General features: G+C 42.0%; 1 protein-coding gene across 3 annotated transcripts in view; it reads left to right on the top strand.

Moving 5' to 3' along the window:
• The first annotated feature begins 7,370 nt into the window (after window positions 1-7,370).
• LOC135474884 (junctophilin-1-like) overlaps window positions 7,371-16,976 on the top strand; it is a 58,015-nt gene continuing 48,409 nt past the window's right edge. The window contains exons 1-2 of one of the 3 annotated variants that reach the window (XM_064754540.1): window positions 7,371-7,711; window positions 8,284-9,173. In XM_064754540.1, the coding sequence (XP_064610610.1) occupies window positions 8,789-9,173 (385 nt within the window). In that variant the 5' untranslated portion in view covers window positions 7,371-7,711; window positions 8,284-8,788. Of the gene's footprint in view, window positions 7,712-7,860; window positions 7,964-8,283; window positions 9,174-16,976 lie in introns of those variants that run through there. The other 2 variants (XM_064754542.1, XM_064754541.1) reach the window with 2 other exon arrangements.

Consider the following 16,976-nt stretch of genomic DNA (forward strand, 5'->3'; position numbering starts at 1 on the left):
TTTGTACTTCCTTCATCTGTCGTGATGTTCAATATCGCAAGTATAGCTGCAAATAAACTTAAACTTTCATGATAACATATAGTTGACTGTTCATTGGTCCGTTCCTCTCGTCAAGCCAAGGCGTAAAACGCATGCAGAAGTGTCGGTTTAAGCACTACGAGAAGTTTGGGTCTGTTTTATGAGGCATTCTCAACCTTACCTTATTTTCTGATGTGTCGTTGCTTTATCGGTGTAACAAAATGTATTTAATTGTTACGTTCGGCGTACATACGCCTAATTGCCACCATCTGTGTACACGTATATTCAACATATTGTACACCTGGTATGCCACAGCTGTGGTCTGAGTGAATAAAATGTGGTTGAACTGAACGGAATGCCGTACACTCTCAGGCGGTATAACGGAGACCAATTACTTCAAACAGGATAGTGTTGCATGTTCGAATCCAACACACGCTGTTTCAGCCGAGTCGAGAGGTTTGTCAGGTATCTGGCACCTAAGTGTGTTGTGCATTTATATAGACTATGCGTTCCTTCTCTAATATCCATCGCGGTCATCAGCGACACAGGTTGGAACATTGGTGCTACATCTATCTTATCTGCTTTGAAGTGCCCGCCCATCTAACAAGAACCGCCTTTATCCAAAATAGCAGCGACTTTCACGGAGAAATTTTCGACCCCTGTAGAAAACTGGATGGGATTATAACATCCTTTCAGCACAGGTTGTTTATAAATTGCAGTTATTGGTATTGCTCAAAGAAACTAACGTAGGCTAGATATACTGCTCTGTCGGGAAGGTACCCGGCCAAATGTGTCTGCATGGCTTACTCTGGACCCTCCAATTTCCCCACTCAAAAATCCAGCCGTCATATTAGTGAAAATTATTTTTAATATTTTGTTCAATCAATTAATCAATCAATCAACCAATCAGTTCTCCAGTGGCCTGAGTGAGCAAATGGAACGCTCTGATGGTCATGTACTGTAGGGTTAGTAGTCCAACAGTTGACGCATGTACTGTTTCAATCCTTACTGCTGATCTGCCTCTCAGATATGATGCGACTTTCGTAAACATCGGGACATCACGCCACCTCCTTTGATGACCACGCATTTTATCTGCTGTTAGTAGCTGTTGGATGGGCAATGCAACACTCCCCATATCTTAATCCATCAAACCATTAAACCATTCGTGAAACCAGTTTCACAAAGCTTTAGGAGTATGGCCGAGACTCTCAAGTCGGACTCGTTTTATTTGTCGTGCTGACTCGGCTGACGGTAGATTCCATCAGAAACCATTCGTGTGGGAAACACGAAGAGACGCCCCAATGTTGCTGAAGTCGCGTCAACACACGTTATCTTATTATGACTACATGCACTCAAAAAAGTAATCCGTTAATTTTAACAGAAGGCTTGTTATGTTAAGTATAACAGACACATTCTATTAATTCAACATAAAAATTGTATTAGACTAACAGGATTTTATGTTAAGCATGACAGAATACTATGTTATAATAACAGAATACATTCTAGCATCTGTTATAATTGACAGATTGCATAACCGTCAACACCTGGTCTTCTTAGGTGACCACTGAAAAGATGGCAACGCTGTGTCAATGCCTACCAAATTCTCTCCAATGGTCACTGAGAAGCGAACACATTGAACGTATCCCTTGATACCCCCCTTGGATGCACATCCTAGTGCATTGGACTATGACTATACACACAAAGAAATAAAATAAAAAAAAAACAAATAATAAAAAACAGAAACAGAAAAGAACAATACCAACGCTGCATACATATGTGTAGATAAACCAATATATCACTATAGTGACATAACATGAATGTTCTAGAGTGGTTCAGTTGGGTTTAAGCCCTACTTAAAGCTACGATATTCCTCCTGAATATGCACACAACGGTTCAATCCAACGTTTGCCTGGGTATCTCACAGGACACAATATACCATTATTCCACTGGCATCACACCACAAATATGTGCCAACACGAAACTGGAAATCTACAAACTTCAAGTATTTCATTTTCCACAGGTACACATAATGGTTTTATCCAGTAAACGGTAATTAACATGGTTTTCTGTTGCTTCTCTGATAATGCCACAAGCGGTTTGAAAGTACACGAATCGTATGTCTGACAGTATCCCTTTATAGAATGAAAATGGGTAAATCTGGGTGACGAAACAGATATTCACACACAACCACTTGGATTCTGTTAAGATAAAAAAAAATGATACTCAGATAAAAATAGCATATTCTTGTATGAGTACCAGTATATCAAATATTACGTTGACTGATTGCCAGTGCATCCGGATCGTCAACCATATTGGACATTTACAACCAACAATCTCAAAACCATTCCCCAAATCAACATTCATGACAAACCAGTGAGGACTTAATGTGTAAAATGTAAAAAATTATGATGCATTCAGGTAAAGAGAAGTCAACAAAGAAGCCAGAAAGACGCAGGGAATGTTCGATGGCTTAGGGTCTAATGAAATAAAGCTCAAGGTTGAAGTTGAAAAAGTAAATATCAACCAGAAGATAAACACAGCTTTGTTAACTGCAATAGGCTCACGGAATGTGACACGATACCTTTAAGTTTTCTTCAGTCTTAAAGATCCTAATCGAACTTGCAGGCCAAGAACAACGCACACCAAATTTTTGTCTTTTATGACATATTGGTATTGCAAAGCTCTAATTTGATGATAGCTCCAAGATCATTTGGCCATGTTACTAGCTTACTTTTTACATTAAAATCAGTTTATTTACTATAATCTGGGACAGTCCTGTCGCCGTTTTGCTGTTCCCAACATTCATCGGTTCCATTTTTGTGGGGTTTTCTTTGTATGTGATCTTTACATTTGTGTGTGGATTTTTTCTACCTTGTTTTCTTTGTTTTACTTTTCATTTGAGGGTATCGGGCTTATACTTCACTCACATGTAATGAGGTTTTTTGAATTCATCACAACTTTAAGGTTGAGGAAAATCTGCCTATGTGCATGGCACATAGCTGTGACAGACCAAAGACCAAGATAGAGATCTTAGTTAATGTAAGAGAACAAATCTGTAATTCTAACAGCTAAGCCGGGGTGAGTGAACCAGTTCTCAGATCTAAGTTACTGACAATTAACAAAGAGTGTATAATATAGTCTTTTCTACCGCCACACTATAACGCCTTGGGCCATTTCTTTGCGCTACCGTGAAATCGCCAGCCTTCCAATTCACAATGAGGTAAATTTTTTATTGTCTTTGTCAAGTTCAGCTAAAACTGACGAACATTGTATGAAGTCGTCAGTTCGTCAATGTGTAAATCCTCTTTGCTAAACAAACAAATACTTCATTTTCACAAGACGTCGCAGATATTGTATTTTTTTTCTTCTAAATCTCACGCACTGTCAAATATATTTAACATATTCCCCACGACGTATAGTTTTTCACTTAAAGTAAGAACAATATGGAGTTCAGCTATTTTGGTAACACTGTAACTGTAATTTCGTAACACGGCATACCCATGGGCCTCTCTCACCAATGCGGTCGCTATAAGTTTAAGTCCAGCTAATGCTGGCTTCCTCTCCGGCCGTACGTGTGAAGGCCTGGCAGCAACCTGCGGATGGTCGTGGCTTGCCCCCGGCTGTGACCGGTTTCCTCCCACCATAATGCTGGCCGCCGTAGTATAAGTGAAATAATGTTGAGTACGGCGTAAAACACCAATAAAATAAATAAATAAATAAATAAATAAATAAATAAATAAATAAATAACTCCGGATAATTATAGTCCCAAAAATAAACTTTTTCACATTAATGCTGTACAGAGAAACATGTCGGGCATACAGTCATGTAGGTTCGCAATAAGCGTTGGACGACGCTCGTGTGGTCGTTTGAGCAGGGTAACATTAGTTGAAGGCCACTAGTTCTTCATCACTATAGCACCTGTGCATATCTCTACGTAATACGTGGGAAGACTTCGTCAGTAGTTTACTAAAGGTCAGTGGTTTACCCCCTGCACTCCGGATTCCTCCACTTGCAGACTATATGTAATGTAATATGTGTAAATGTAATATGTGGCGTATGCATACACATACGCATTCGTGTTAAATAAGAGTCATGCAAATAAGTAAATAAATAAGGTACACACATACCAGGCCCAGTATTGCAATTGGTCATTATAGGAATGGTCGTTCGACATGTGGTCATCGGTCTGTGGCCTGGATCCAAAACAAGGAAATCAACAGAATCGACACTTTCCTTCGGCCTGAGGTCTCGGGTCACTACTGTGAAATCAACATTGTCCTCCGTGGCCTGTGGCCAATGTTATCATCCTCAGGTCAAGACCATGCCTGCAGAAACAATGAACAATCGCACGATTAACCCTGGCTTGCCTATATTCAATTTATCTCTTTTCACATTTCTTCATATTTTTTTTTGTTTGACTCCGTTTAACCATGCCAAACAATTACATTATGCATATTCTACATAAAAAAATATGGGGCCTCCATGGCTCAGCCGGTCAGCCGGTTAGCGCGCTAGCGCAGCGTAATGACCCAGAAGCCTGTCACCAATACGGTCGCCGTGAGTTCAAGTCCAGCTCATGCTGGCTTCCTCTCCGGCCGTACGTGGGAAGGTCTGCTAGCAGCCTGCGGATGGTCGTGGGTTTCCCCCGGGCCCTGCCCGGTTTCCTCCCACCATAATGCTGGCCGCCGTCGTATAAGTGAAATAATTTTGAGTACGGCGTAAAATACAAATCAAATAAATAAATAAATAAAAAAATAAAAGATATAAAAATAATGAAGTTTAGATTGCGTTGCGTAAAACCTTCAAACACGATTTTGATTTTATACCTAGAGCACATAGACTACATTATACTGGTACCAGGTGTGATGGGTGCATTATGGGTGGCAGAAACCCTTGTGCACGGGAAAAACCGGTGAACTTCGGCAAGTTACTGACAATCTTTCTCACGTATGACGTACAGATATGCACACAATATTGGTGGAAGTAGTTTTTAGCGAACTCAGGGCAGTGCAAACGACCACACGAGGGTCGTCGGCCGTTTAATGTCACCCAAAGCTCCATGAACCGTGAGAGAGGGAAAATCTACAAATTCCCTGTCCAAGGCCGGGTTTGAAATCGCAACCGCTACTGGAATAGATACACAATGCTACTGATATTACCATTGACAGGTGTGATGCATCAGTTAAAATTAACGTCTTCAGACAAGGCCGTCATCTAAACTAAAATGTCGCAGTGTCGGGCGCTGACAATTCATTGCTAAGGCATATTGTATATTTTCTAGATTCTTGTATCTTCTTTCATAAACTGGCGTACACTCCATTTTGAAAACCCTGCATGCACCTGTGAACAAAATGACTGTCCTGTATAGGTCTCCATAAAACATCTGAAGTAGCAAACCTCACCTCTAGCCCCCACGTGCGAATCTATATATATATATATGATGCCATTCTTCAACTGTAAAGATAACAAAACGTGCAATTAAAGGACGTCCTCAGTTCTGTTAACTATGAAATTTGCACAGTGACTCAAAAGGCTCTCACCACATCGGTGACTGTGAGTTCAAGTCCAGTTCATGCTGGCTGCCACTCCGGTCGTTCATTGGAAGTTCTACAAGCAACGTGTGGGATGGCTGTGGGTTCCTCTGTCCGGTTTTCTCCCACCATAGCTCTCGCCGCCCTCGCATAATTCAAATATTCTTGAAAACGGCGTAAACCAATCAAATAAATATATAAATAAATAAACAGCAGAATATTTATGTTGAATTCCTAGAATATTTGTGCTAACAGAATTTTCTGTAATAACGTAATACATTCTAGTATCACTTAGGCAACAGACTTTCCACTTCCGTTATTTAACACATTATTTTATTAAAAGTATAGTGACTGTTGTTGAGCTTGTATCTTCCCAGTTCATGAATGAACGATTTCATCAAATTAAAAAGAAAACACAAATGCGCACTATAAAAATTACGTTATGATGATATGGTGATATTTCTTGTATGGGAATTTGAGTATACTACTAAAGTTTCCATATTAGGCATAAAATGGTGCCCAGTATATTTCATCCAGGAATCTGAACATCATATGTTATCAAATATATTGGTATCTATGATGAATTTAAAATCATTAACGCATTAAACAATTTCTCCCTAGAGAGTCGCAGGCAAAATGAAAGGCCTGTTAAACTTTGAAATTCAACATCGTTCAATCATGTTATGTAATTGTAACACTGGTCATTCAGTCTTGATATGCAATATCCAGCTTATTTTTTATACTGTTTTGGGAAAATGTGTAGGCCTGTGTATGTGCATGTTATGTACGTAGCTGGAGTTTGTTCAAGCTTTAAAACATCTGAAACTGATGCTGTACGTATCCATAGAAGTGCCATATTCGGCCAGGTAAATTGCCGTTGCCTTTATTATTCTTCGATATCCCAGTATCTTAACCCTCAATATCTGTCATGTGCCATGACGTACTGGTTTGGCACTGTATCATACGATCAGGATATTGGGGTAACTTGACGTAGAGCCCGTGGATGGGAAAATAACATGGCTGAGTACACATAGGTATAATGGTGTAATGGAATATAGTGTAAAGCAAGGGATGGATGGAGGGGTAGAGGGTTTCTACGTTTAACTGTAAAGCAGAACATACATGTATACACGTCAGCCGTGGGGCATACCGTCTCCTCTCAGACCCTCTTCTTGGCCACGGTCACAAATGAGTGATCGAGGTACGCTTGTAACGGCACTTACGCATGACCAGGTACAAGTCTTACCCCCTTTAGACTAATACAAAAACTCTAGCTGTTTAAAATCTCTGCATACACGCGGGCCGGTGATTTAGTTTCGTGTATAATCACAGCACCTGAATGATCGTATATATGCTACAGTGCGGGGTAAGAGCATATGGAATTAGATCCGTATTAATAAGATACAATCTGCCATAAGTATACCTCAGTACAACGCTACATGGTTTTAGCTGAGTCGTCCATCGTGTTAAACACCTTCAGCATGTGTTTATTGTGTGTGCACAGTCCTGAACGAGCTCACGCCTATAAGTCTATGTACCTGCATGACAGCTTAACCACGGGCATACGCTCATCTCCATATACACAGCTCAGCTGAGGTAGATATATGTATATATCTATGTATACAGGGGAGTGAACATACCCCGCGACTCACGCAGTAATGAGTGTTGCGTGCTGCTCTTGAGAGTGCGATATAACGGTGAGAAACCATCCCCAGGTTCCACCCAATAGAATCTCCCGCCCATATAAGGATAATTATGTACACAGGAGCTTGTATACAATCCCATCTCTACGCAGAGCGAATGGCGGCCGCCTCAGCATAATTTATTCGGCGAGTGCGCTGAGCAGACGGAGCCGAGGAAGTCAGACCTGTCTGGTACGGCGAGGGAGAACCAGAAGAAACCAGCGAACAGCCTGGCCTCGCCTAGCTGACACCCCGAGGGTTGGGCTCTCATATCGACCGTACCCTGAACCTGGGAGTCAATCGCTGGGCTGGTGAAAAGCAACTGTTACGAACAGCCCTGGGAACTACCATCAAAAGAACTAAGTTGTCCGGCATCAGGCAGGGAATCCGCCAGCGAGCAAGTCCAGCAACACCGGGATACACTTTCGCTCGCCATTTTATACCAGCACGCCGCTCGCTCTGCCTCAGGAAGGGAGGATGTACGTACATAGCTTCAGTTGCTACTGCTGCACACATTTTTTTCTGTCTCACTCTCTCCTTTATGCCTAGCTGTGTCGGCATTACATTGCCCTGCTCCTGCTCAGGCTACCAGCTGCTTTAGGGTGTATGCTGAACGGGATAGTTGGCTTCAGTACACAGCGTTTACCTTATACCGGTGAAGGTGTATACAGCCCAGTATTCGAGCTGTACGAGCAGTAATGCTTGTCAAGCTGTCGGCTCACCTACTATAGGTCAATAGGCTGATGCGTATTTTACATGATCTGCAATTGTTAATGGGATCAAGATGGATTTGTATTCGTCTACGGAGGACTAGTACAGAGTTTGTAACATAGCATCCCCATGAGGTTGCTTTATATTGTCACAGATATCGTTCAACGCAGAAAACCCTAGTTCACTGTTAATGGCGATTTGTTGAGATACCTATCCCATGATTTCTCATCACTGTCGACTGGATTGAATGTGCATGTCGACAGCTATGTTCATCATTATGTTTTTATCAAAGATCTAAATACCTCTCCAAACCTCATCATATTTTTGTTTTGTTTTCCAGACTCGTCTTTTCTCTACCTACAGGGGTTCCATGTAGCAGAGACTTTCGCCATAGCTTGCCTTGTAACTTGGAGGATCCATGACCTTGTCTAAGTCTTTCTGAAGCAAACGCTGAGCGGAACTGCCTGTACTTTGTGGACTAGTCGCTATCTGGATCAAGGAAAAGCAAAGATCCAAGTATATCGTCACAGGTTTCGGATATGTCAGGGACGAAGATTCCGTGTTTTGGTGGGCAATGATCTATGTGTCCATTCCTACCACTTTCAGGAGGGGCAATCACAACATCGACGGCTGGTTCAAAACAATGTGGCTCTCAGCTTCCATGAACTTCTCGACATTGAGACATCAACGTTGTCCTAGGACAAGCGAGTTTCCGGCTTGCTGATAAACACATCTACCTGAGATCTTGTTCCGCCATTTTTTCTGAACTGTCCTCCAGATATTTCCCTTGCATTTTCTGAGGTTCTGATGTTGGCCGTATGTCAAGCTGTCAGCGAGCTTTCTAAATGACATCCGGAGGCGGTCGCTTTGATTTCGACGATGGGGGAACGTACTGTGGGGGATGGGAAGATGGTAAGGCACACGGTCACGGGGTGTGTACAGGCCCCAAGGGACAAGGGGAATACTCCGGGGCCTGGCAGTGTGGCTTCGAGATCTCAGGCGTGTACACGTGGCCCAGTGGAAATAATTATGAAGGGCAGTGGTTTCAGGGCAAACGTCATGGCCTTGGGGTGGAGGCCAAAGGACGCTGGGTATACCGTGGAGAATGGACGCAGGGGTTCAAAGGCCGCTACGGCGTACGTCAGAGCACGTCATCGGGCGCGCGCTACGAAGGCACTTGGACCACAGGGCTCCAGGATGGATACGGTTGTGAGACCTATGCAGATGGAGGTAAGTGTGATCAGAAAAATTGATTTCAAGAAAGTGTTTCAACGCTTTTTTTATCTGTTTCAGTTAAAATTGATTTTGTGTGTACCTTCTTGTCTGTTGCCTCTTGGCAGTTGTCACCCGAAATGTCTTCATAATACCACAGGATGTACTGCACCGGATATGCCTTACATGTTAAACGTTAGTTTAATTTAAGATCTTGATCATCAATATCTTGATTTTGCACTTTTTCTTTCTGTTAACCATTATATATGGTTATAGAGCGTTTCATGTCGACGGAAACTGCGCCATGCTTTATTTGTGAGGAATGAATGTCTCTTTATCCATTGTCGGTCTTTACACAGTAATGTAAGTTACGTATACAGTGAACATAGCACTCATAAGCTGTTGTTCTCAAACAAGCTTCTCTGTACACTTCCAACAGAGATATGTGAAAGGCATTGCACGGATGTTCATATATAATATGTATAAAAATATATCTACACTCAAATGGATCGAATGACATATATATTGTGCTGGGTAATGAGAGGTATGGTGTTTTGGAACACAGCCTTTTGTGCACATTTTTATCTGAAGATGACTGATTCATTGCTTTAGATAATTAAAAACCTGTAGTAAGACAAACAGCACAAAAGGGTGTTTTCGAACACCTTGTGCTGAAAGAATAGTGATTGCTGCTATATATCATGATATAGACCTTGCATCTTCAGCTGACACCCAGTACGATTGTTGGCATTTCCATGCAAGAGATCGAGCAAGACATTTACACATAGTTTATGCATTATTGCCTTGTTAGTTTGGCAAAAGGGGGAGGGGGGAGGAGGAGATAACTCAGACTGTATCGATATTGCAAGAATGCTGTAATGAAGGAAAACAACATTTCATCAATGTGCGTTGAACCGAAGCAATACGGGGGACTGGTATCGATTTTTTTTACCTCACATTGAACTGTAAACATTATATATCCAAGGTTGATCATGCGACGGTTCATACAGTGTGCATGAATAAATGGTTGATACTATAGCACTCTACAGATCCACAAGATGGCTTTATAAGAGTGACTGCTGTCAGTTGTAGTAAGTTGGTACCTCCAACCCCCAAGTCCTTGTCACGTATGCCCCTAAAATTGTCCACTGTTTAAAAAACAAACGTCAGTGAAAATATAGAACCAGCTAGTTGGAGTTGATTTGCACCCATGGTTTTGTATTTACCCAGTAAATGGGCATAGAATGTCTTTGTAATGTGCGGGAATTATGGCGTTGTAGTCTTTATTATAGGCTGGCATCGATAAAATGTACTCGGTTCAGCCAGAGATGTTAACCAGTAGTGTTGCTCAAGGTTAAGCTAGTGACAGTGAACATCAGTTAATTCCATAAATTCCATTTGTTTTGGAAAATTAGACTGCAAAATCAGAAGATATTAAACGACATTGTGTGTTGAAACAGCCAAGCATATAGTTCCACAACTCAAAAGATATTTAGTATTAAATATTCTTTTGTCAACTTTAGCCCGCTCGCATTTTGTTCAAAGAAGAAATCATTTTCTTTCGACTTCAAACTGTCGTCTGGAGACAAATCGTAGCTTACTGGATGACACGTGTCTATTCTAATGGAATGAGCAGAAGTGGGCTTGCATGGGCTTGGAACGATTGAAAAGAATCAGTGTGTATACCAGATGTTGGCATAACTTCCTGTACTACAATGATCAGGGTCGAACAGCAGTTCAAAGAGATGTTGGCCTGAACGATTTCACCACGCCGATAAGTGGAAGAGCCTTATCGGAAAGATGGGCGGGAGAAAAACAGAATATGATCAAGTAAATGATCAGGCACGTGGCACACACAATCATCGAGTGCGGGGTACACAATCGGTGTCTTGGTCATTCACGAGTAATTAGCCGCGGAGCCACGTGACCCCTGAAATCGATGTCTTATCGTTATGTTTGATGTAGAAGAGGTGCGAATGGGCAGTTGGGAGGCTTGCGAGAGAACGTGATTTGCCTTTACCAATCAGGTGATTGCAATCGCGGCCATGTCGCCTGAAAATTTTCTCGTACAGCCAGGCAGGTAGCTTCTTTTGCGGTCAGATCTGTATCCTTAAAATCCGCAATATGCAAATTGATGTCGTTAAGTCAGCCTGTGTGAAATAAAAGTGTCTTAATTGCTTACTGAGGTGCACTGATTGTGCAGTCGTGGTAGAAAGTCTCATTTGTTATCAGTTTTTGACCATCTAGCTGAGCCCGGGATTGTGTAGAATAACACCGGTGATGGACAAGTAAACAGAATCATCCATCTGTTGTCGTTAAAAAAATAGTCAAACAGAAACGTGGTCATGCTTGTTAGTGGAATTATGCAATAATTATCATATGCGGTATGTGTATGTTTGCTCTGTTTACGGCCCAAGTCATGCCTATTTGCTTCCTCTTATTTCAGGTTATCTGCTATGATGTTTGCATTTCACTGTTGTAGGGAGTTGTCATGGAAACTGTTTAGTTTAGTATGCGCTCTAACACAATAATTGCACACGAACAGATACAACACTTTATGTGCAGATGCTATGGTAATCTATCACAGAGCTTTCCATGTGTGCACTGTATTTATTCACTAATGATATATGCCTGACTATCAAAGATCTTTCAGATTAGTTGCAAACAATGCTGTTCAATTTATATTTCTTTCAGATGTTCATATCAGAGCTTACAAATGCGTTTTAATGCAGTATTTTTGCAGCAAGATGTAGACATGAATGCAATGTGTGCTTCTCATTTAGGAAGACTGAACAGTTAGTATTGGTCAGTGGTCAAGGCTTTGTTACGTAATTATGGATAAATTGATAACATTGCTAAAATGCTCTTCTTTGGAGCGGCATTGGGTGTCTTGTATACAGCTTTGGGAACATTGTTAGGATATTTCAACGCCATTCGGAATAGTAACTGAAGCATTGTTATTTCAGATTTACACATTTCAGATTTTCTCAGTATAACACTAATTCCTGTTTTGAGGAAAGCATGTGACCGAATCGACTAGACGGTTAACATGTATTGCTGGCAATTATGTGCCTGACTCTATATGAGGTTGCTGATCCGTAACACAAAAGTAGTCTCGGCCAATTTTCAATCACCATAGAATCTTTGCTACACCCAGAACGTATACATTCCAAACAACTGTAATACTGTTAAATAACGTTAATACTAAATGGCGTCCATTAACCGTTTTATATTGGTCTCCCTTTCTTGGTACCGTAAAACAGACATCCTATACAAAATGATTCCAAATGACTGCATGCTGTGGGCAATGTGGTGACAGCTGCAACAAGTGTTCCTTTCAGTATTTCCAGCCTGCCCCATTTCCAAAGTGACATATATATTTCTATACTCCAGACAACAAACGTGAACAAGATTAAGTATATCCACGATGTATACCCACAAAAAATGTTCTCACTCTGCGTTTGGCTGCCACAATTAATGCTCAAATTTGTGGTAGAAGTTAGCTGTGGTATCTCCCAAAACAACATTCTTCGAACTTTGGCAAACTCCGTGTTTGTTGGGTTAGGTGATTATTCTTGGATTCGTTAATTGGAAACTCGCCAACTTTAATTTAGCAGTTAGACATTACACTAACCTTAAGCAGATAAGGTAAAAGAGGCATGCAAACTTCAGCATTTCAGGCAGGCAAAACTTTAGCGAATTTCCAAATTATTCCACTTTTATAACATTGATTGAATTGTTTTATTTTTGTTCTGTGAGTGTGTTTGTGTGTGGGTGGGGAGGGGGGGGGGAGTTCTGTGTACTTCTTCAAGAGCCCTTCACTCTCTCCGTCGTAGAGGTTCAAGTGATATTTAGTGGAAGTGGATTTGAACCTCGGACATTACTGGCAAGATATTTTACACAGGTACGTACTTCATGCACAGCCGAAACTTCCTCTTACCTGTTCGTCTTCGGACTCAGAGACTACTGTCTGGCTCCATTTAATTTGGAGAAGGGTGAAAAGAATTACTTCCGGAAGGAATGTGGCATATTTGGCGTGAATCAGCTGTGAGTTGTTTAATTGAAGTTAGTGGGAGGGCGATTACAGCTAACCGCATACCTGCAACACGATGTAGCCAGAACTTGCCTGATAGCACGAAGACAAGATAGTGTACCGAGCAACATGTCGGCTTATGCGCTGCATCGACCGCATAGAGCTCCCAGCAGCCTTCTATACGTTCGTCGTCAATAGGCTTACTGGTGTGCATGCTGTAGGCAAAAATCGATACCAACTGTAGTGTCTTTACATATCATGGAGACATTCCACGATGTCGTGACAAGCTATCCCGACCAGTTTTAATACGCGAACACAATCGTGGAAGCACCATTAAACATGTGACGTTTCATATCATATAGTTTTTGTGTGTCGTGCTACCCTAAATGTGGACGAAGCCGCAGCATATGTACAATCTGTCCAACAGGGCAGCCAAACTTACCTCCGTTCAGCTCTATTCATGCTAGACTGTTTAATGCATGTCAACTAACGTGCTATCTCGATTTTGACGCTGCCGCAATATTTACGGAAGATGCAAAAAACCCGACGTGTAATGCAATTAAATTATACTCATTCCGGTTCACCATCCGTAACGGTAAAACGCTATCGCTTGGAAGGCCCTGTAAGTAACGTAACATACCGCTCTGATGCTTCGTTCTGGGAAAACTAAAACAAAACAAACAGAAAAACCAGGTGCCATTATTATAGACGAGAGTAAGGTTAGATTTCTATTGTGTGGACATCACAAATTTTGCTTGTAACGAAGGGCAAGAAACGCACCAGGGCCTATTCATTCAGTTTACTGACAAACACTTTGGTGTGAATCATCAACTGAGTGATTATACCTATTACGAGGCAGGGTATTTCCCTACAAAACTTTCAGTTAATTTGTATATTCCTGCTTGAGGGTGAATACAAATTGTCGATTCGTAACTAAAATACTGGACGATTTTGGACATTCCAATTTGAATTGTGTGCTTTTACCTGTGTGCTGTATGTTGACAACTAAAATGGGGCAAAAAGTCGACTCATCAGTACAAAAGCACAGTCGCACCATTGTGAGGTTAATGGCCTACTGCATGCACTGGTAGTAATGATTAAGTGTTGATGCTGGCATCATAGTAATTCTTCTTGGTGTATGATCGGAATGATCAGGCATTTCTCACAAAGCGGGTGACGTAAACGAAAATGCCAATCCCCGGCATTAAGTGAGCCTAAGTTGTTAGTCATGTCTGCATTGGACGTGTTTGAAGATTTGGGTCATGTTCCAGAAAAAGAGGAGTGAATCGCGTTAGATAGCCGGTGCACGTGCAACTGTATAGAATTTAAGTATATAGCTTGCGCGTGCAACTGTTTGGAACGCACATAGCTTGCACGTGGGACATTACATGCTCGTTGATCTGAATGACCAGAGAAATTAGTCGACGTCTTCCGTGTTATGGTAAAAGTGCCTCTCTTGGCGTCCTCAGCGATACTATAAAGTAACATGGATACTATCGTATACAGCGTATGCAGAGTAAAACAGGAGCAGCAACGATAGTCTGATAGCAGGCAAATAGTCACACAAAACCGGTGAAATACGGCCTCTTGTCCACTGACCTGAGCTAGGGTTTTATTCTAAATATTCACATATATGCGTAAATGGTAGTAAATCACACGGCTAATGGAGTCACGCCTTAAGTGAAATTAGGTTTAAAGACGTCCTATCTGGACTGTAGGAGAACGTGCAGTCATGCTATGATGATAATGTATTAGACGTCCCTTGTCTAGAAGTACTGGAATTGATGTGTTTTCATCACAGTAAATAAACATGAAAACAATGCAAAGTACCAACCTGCAATATGCGTTATTTGTCATAGCTGCGCTCTAACTACGCTGCACATATGATTCTCTTTTTGTGCAAGCAACACAGATATCCATAGAAACAAAGCGCCCAATGCACGTCTAAGGATAGGATTGTCGAAAGCTTGAGGCCATCACCTTAAGCCAAAAATTAATATAAACTCTTCTAAATGCTTTTATGTTGATATATCATTCCCTTTGCTTTGGATTGGAATTTCAGAAAAAAAGGAAACGCTAGTGACGTAAACGTTATGAACTTGTCAATAGATGTAACAGTGTACAGTGTATGTGCATTGAGCAGAAGGAAGATGAAACTTTCGTGTCTGGTATCCCGAATAACTGCGAACGACGGACAGAAAGATCATTTGGCATATCGCTGTTTCTGAGCCGGAAGCTTCAATATTTGTGGGATTTTGCTCTGGGCTATAGGTAAGCGAACTCAACCTGCACAATGTGCGTCATGAGCGTAGCCTCGCATGTCATGTGTACGTGGTTAGCGAGAATGAAGAAAGAAAAAAAAACATATTAAAAACCAACCGCATCAGGAAACCGCAACATCGAGAAAGCAAAGAGCGTCCTCACCTGTATGAGAGTCGTGATCATTACACCGCCATATATCAGTTAAAACGTATATGTCAAGTCAGGTGGGCAACCTCACCCGTATGAGAGTCGTTATCACTTCTCCGCCACATATCAGTCAGAACGTATATGTCAAGTGAGGTGGGCGACCTCACCTGTAGGAGAGTCGTGATCAATACACTACCATGCATCAGTCAGAAAGTATATACCAAGTCAAGAGGCGACCTCACCTGTAGGAGAGTCGTGATTATTACACCGACATGTATCAGTCAGAACGCATATGTCAAATCAAATGGCGGCCTCACCTGTAGGAGAGTCGTGATCATTACCCAGCCATATATCAGTCAGAACGTATATGTCAAGTCAGGGGGCGACCTTACCTGTAGGAGAGTCGTGATTATTACCCAGCCATATATCGGTCAAAACGTATATGCCAAGTCAGGGGGCGACCTCACCTGTAGGAGAGTCGTGATTATTACACCGACATGTATCAGTCAGAACGCATATGTCAAGTCAGCGGGCGACGTCACCTGTAGGAGAGTCGTGATTATTACCCAGCCATATATCGGTCAGAACGTGTATGTCAAGTCAGGTGGGCAACCTCACCCGTATGAGAGTCGTTATCACTTCTCCGCCACATATCAGTCAGAACGTATATGCCAAGTGAGGTGGGCGACCTCACCTGTAGGAGAGTCGTGATCAATACACCACCATGCATCAGTCAGAAAGTATATACCAAGTCAAGAGGCGACCTCACCTGTAGGAGAGTCGTGATTATTACACCGACATGTATCAGTCAGAACGCATATGTCAAATCAAATGGCGGCCTCACCTGTAGGAGAGTCGTGATCATTACCCAGCCATATATCAGTCAGAACGTATATGTCAAGTCAGGGGGCGACCTTACCTGTAGGAGAGTCGTGATTATTACCCAGCCATATATCGGTCAGAACGTATATGTCAAGTCAGCGGGCGACCTCACCTGTAGGAGAGTCGTGATCATTACCCAGCCATATATCAGTCAGAACGTATATGTCAAGTCAGCGGGCGACGTCACCTGTAGGAGAGTCGTGGTCATTACCCAGCCATATATCGGTCAGAACGTATATGTCAAGTCAGCGGGCGACGTCACCTGTAGGAGAGTCGTGGTCATTACCCAGCCATATATCGGTCAGAACGTATATGTCAAGTCAGCGGGCGACGTCACCTGTAGGAGAGTCGTGGTCATTACCCAGCCATATATCGGTCAGAACGTATATGTCAAGTCAGCGGGCGACGTCACCTATAGGATAGTCGTGATCATTACCCAGCCATATATCGGTCAGAACGTATATGTCAAGTCAGGGGGCGACCTCACCTGTAGGAGA

This window comes from Liolophura sinensis, chromosome 9 (assembly GCF_032854445.1).
Source record: "Liolophura sinensis isolate JHLJ2023 chromosome 9, CUHK_Ljap_v2, whole genome shotgun sequence".
In the NCBI taxonomy this organism is placed as follows: Eukaryota; Metazoa; Mollusca; class Polyplacophora; order Chitonida; family Chitonidae; genus Liolophura; species Liolophura sinensis.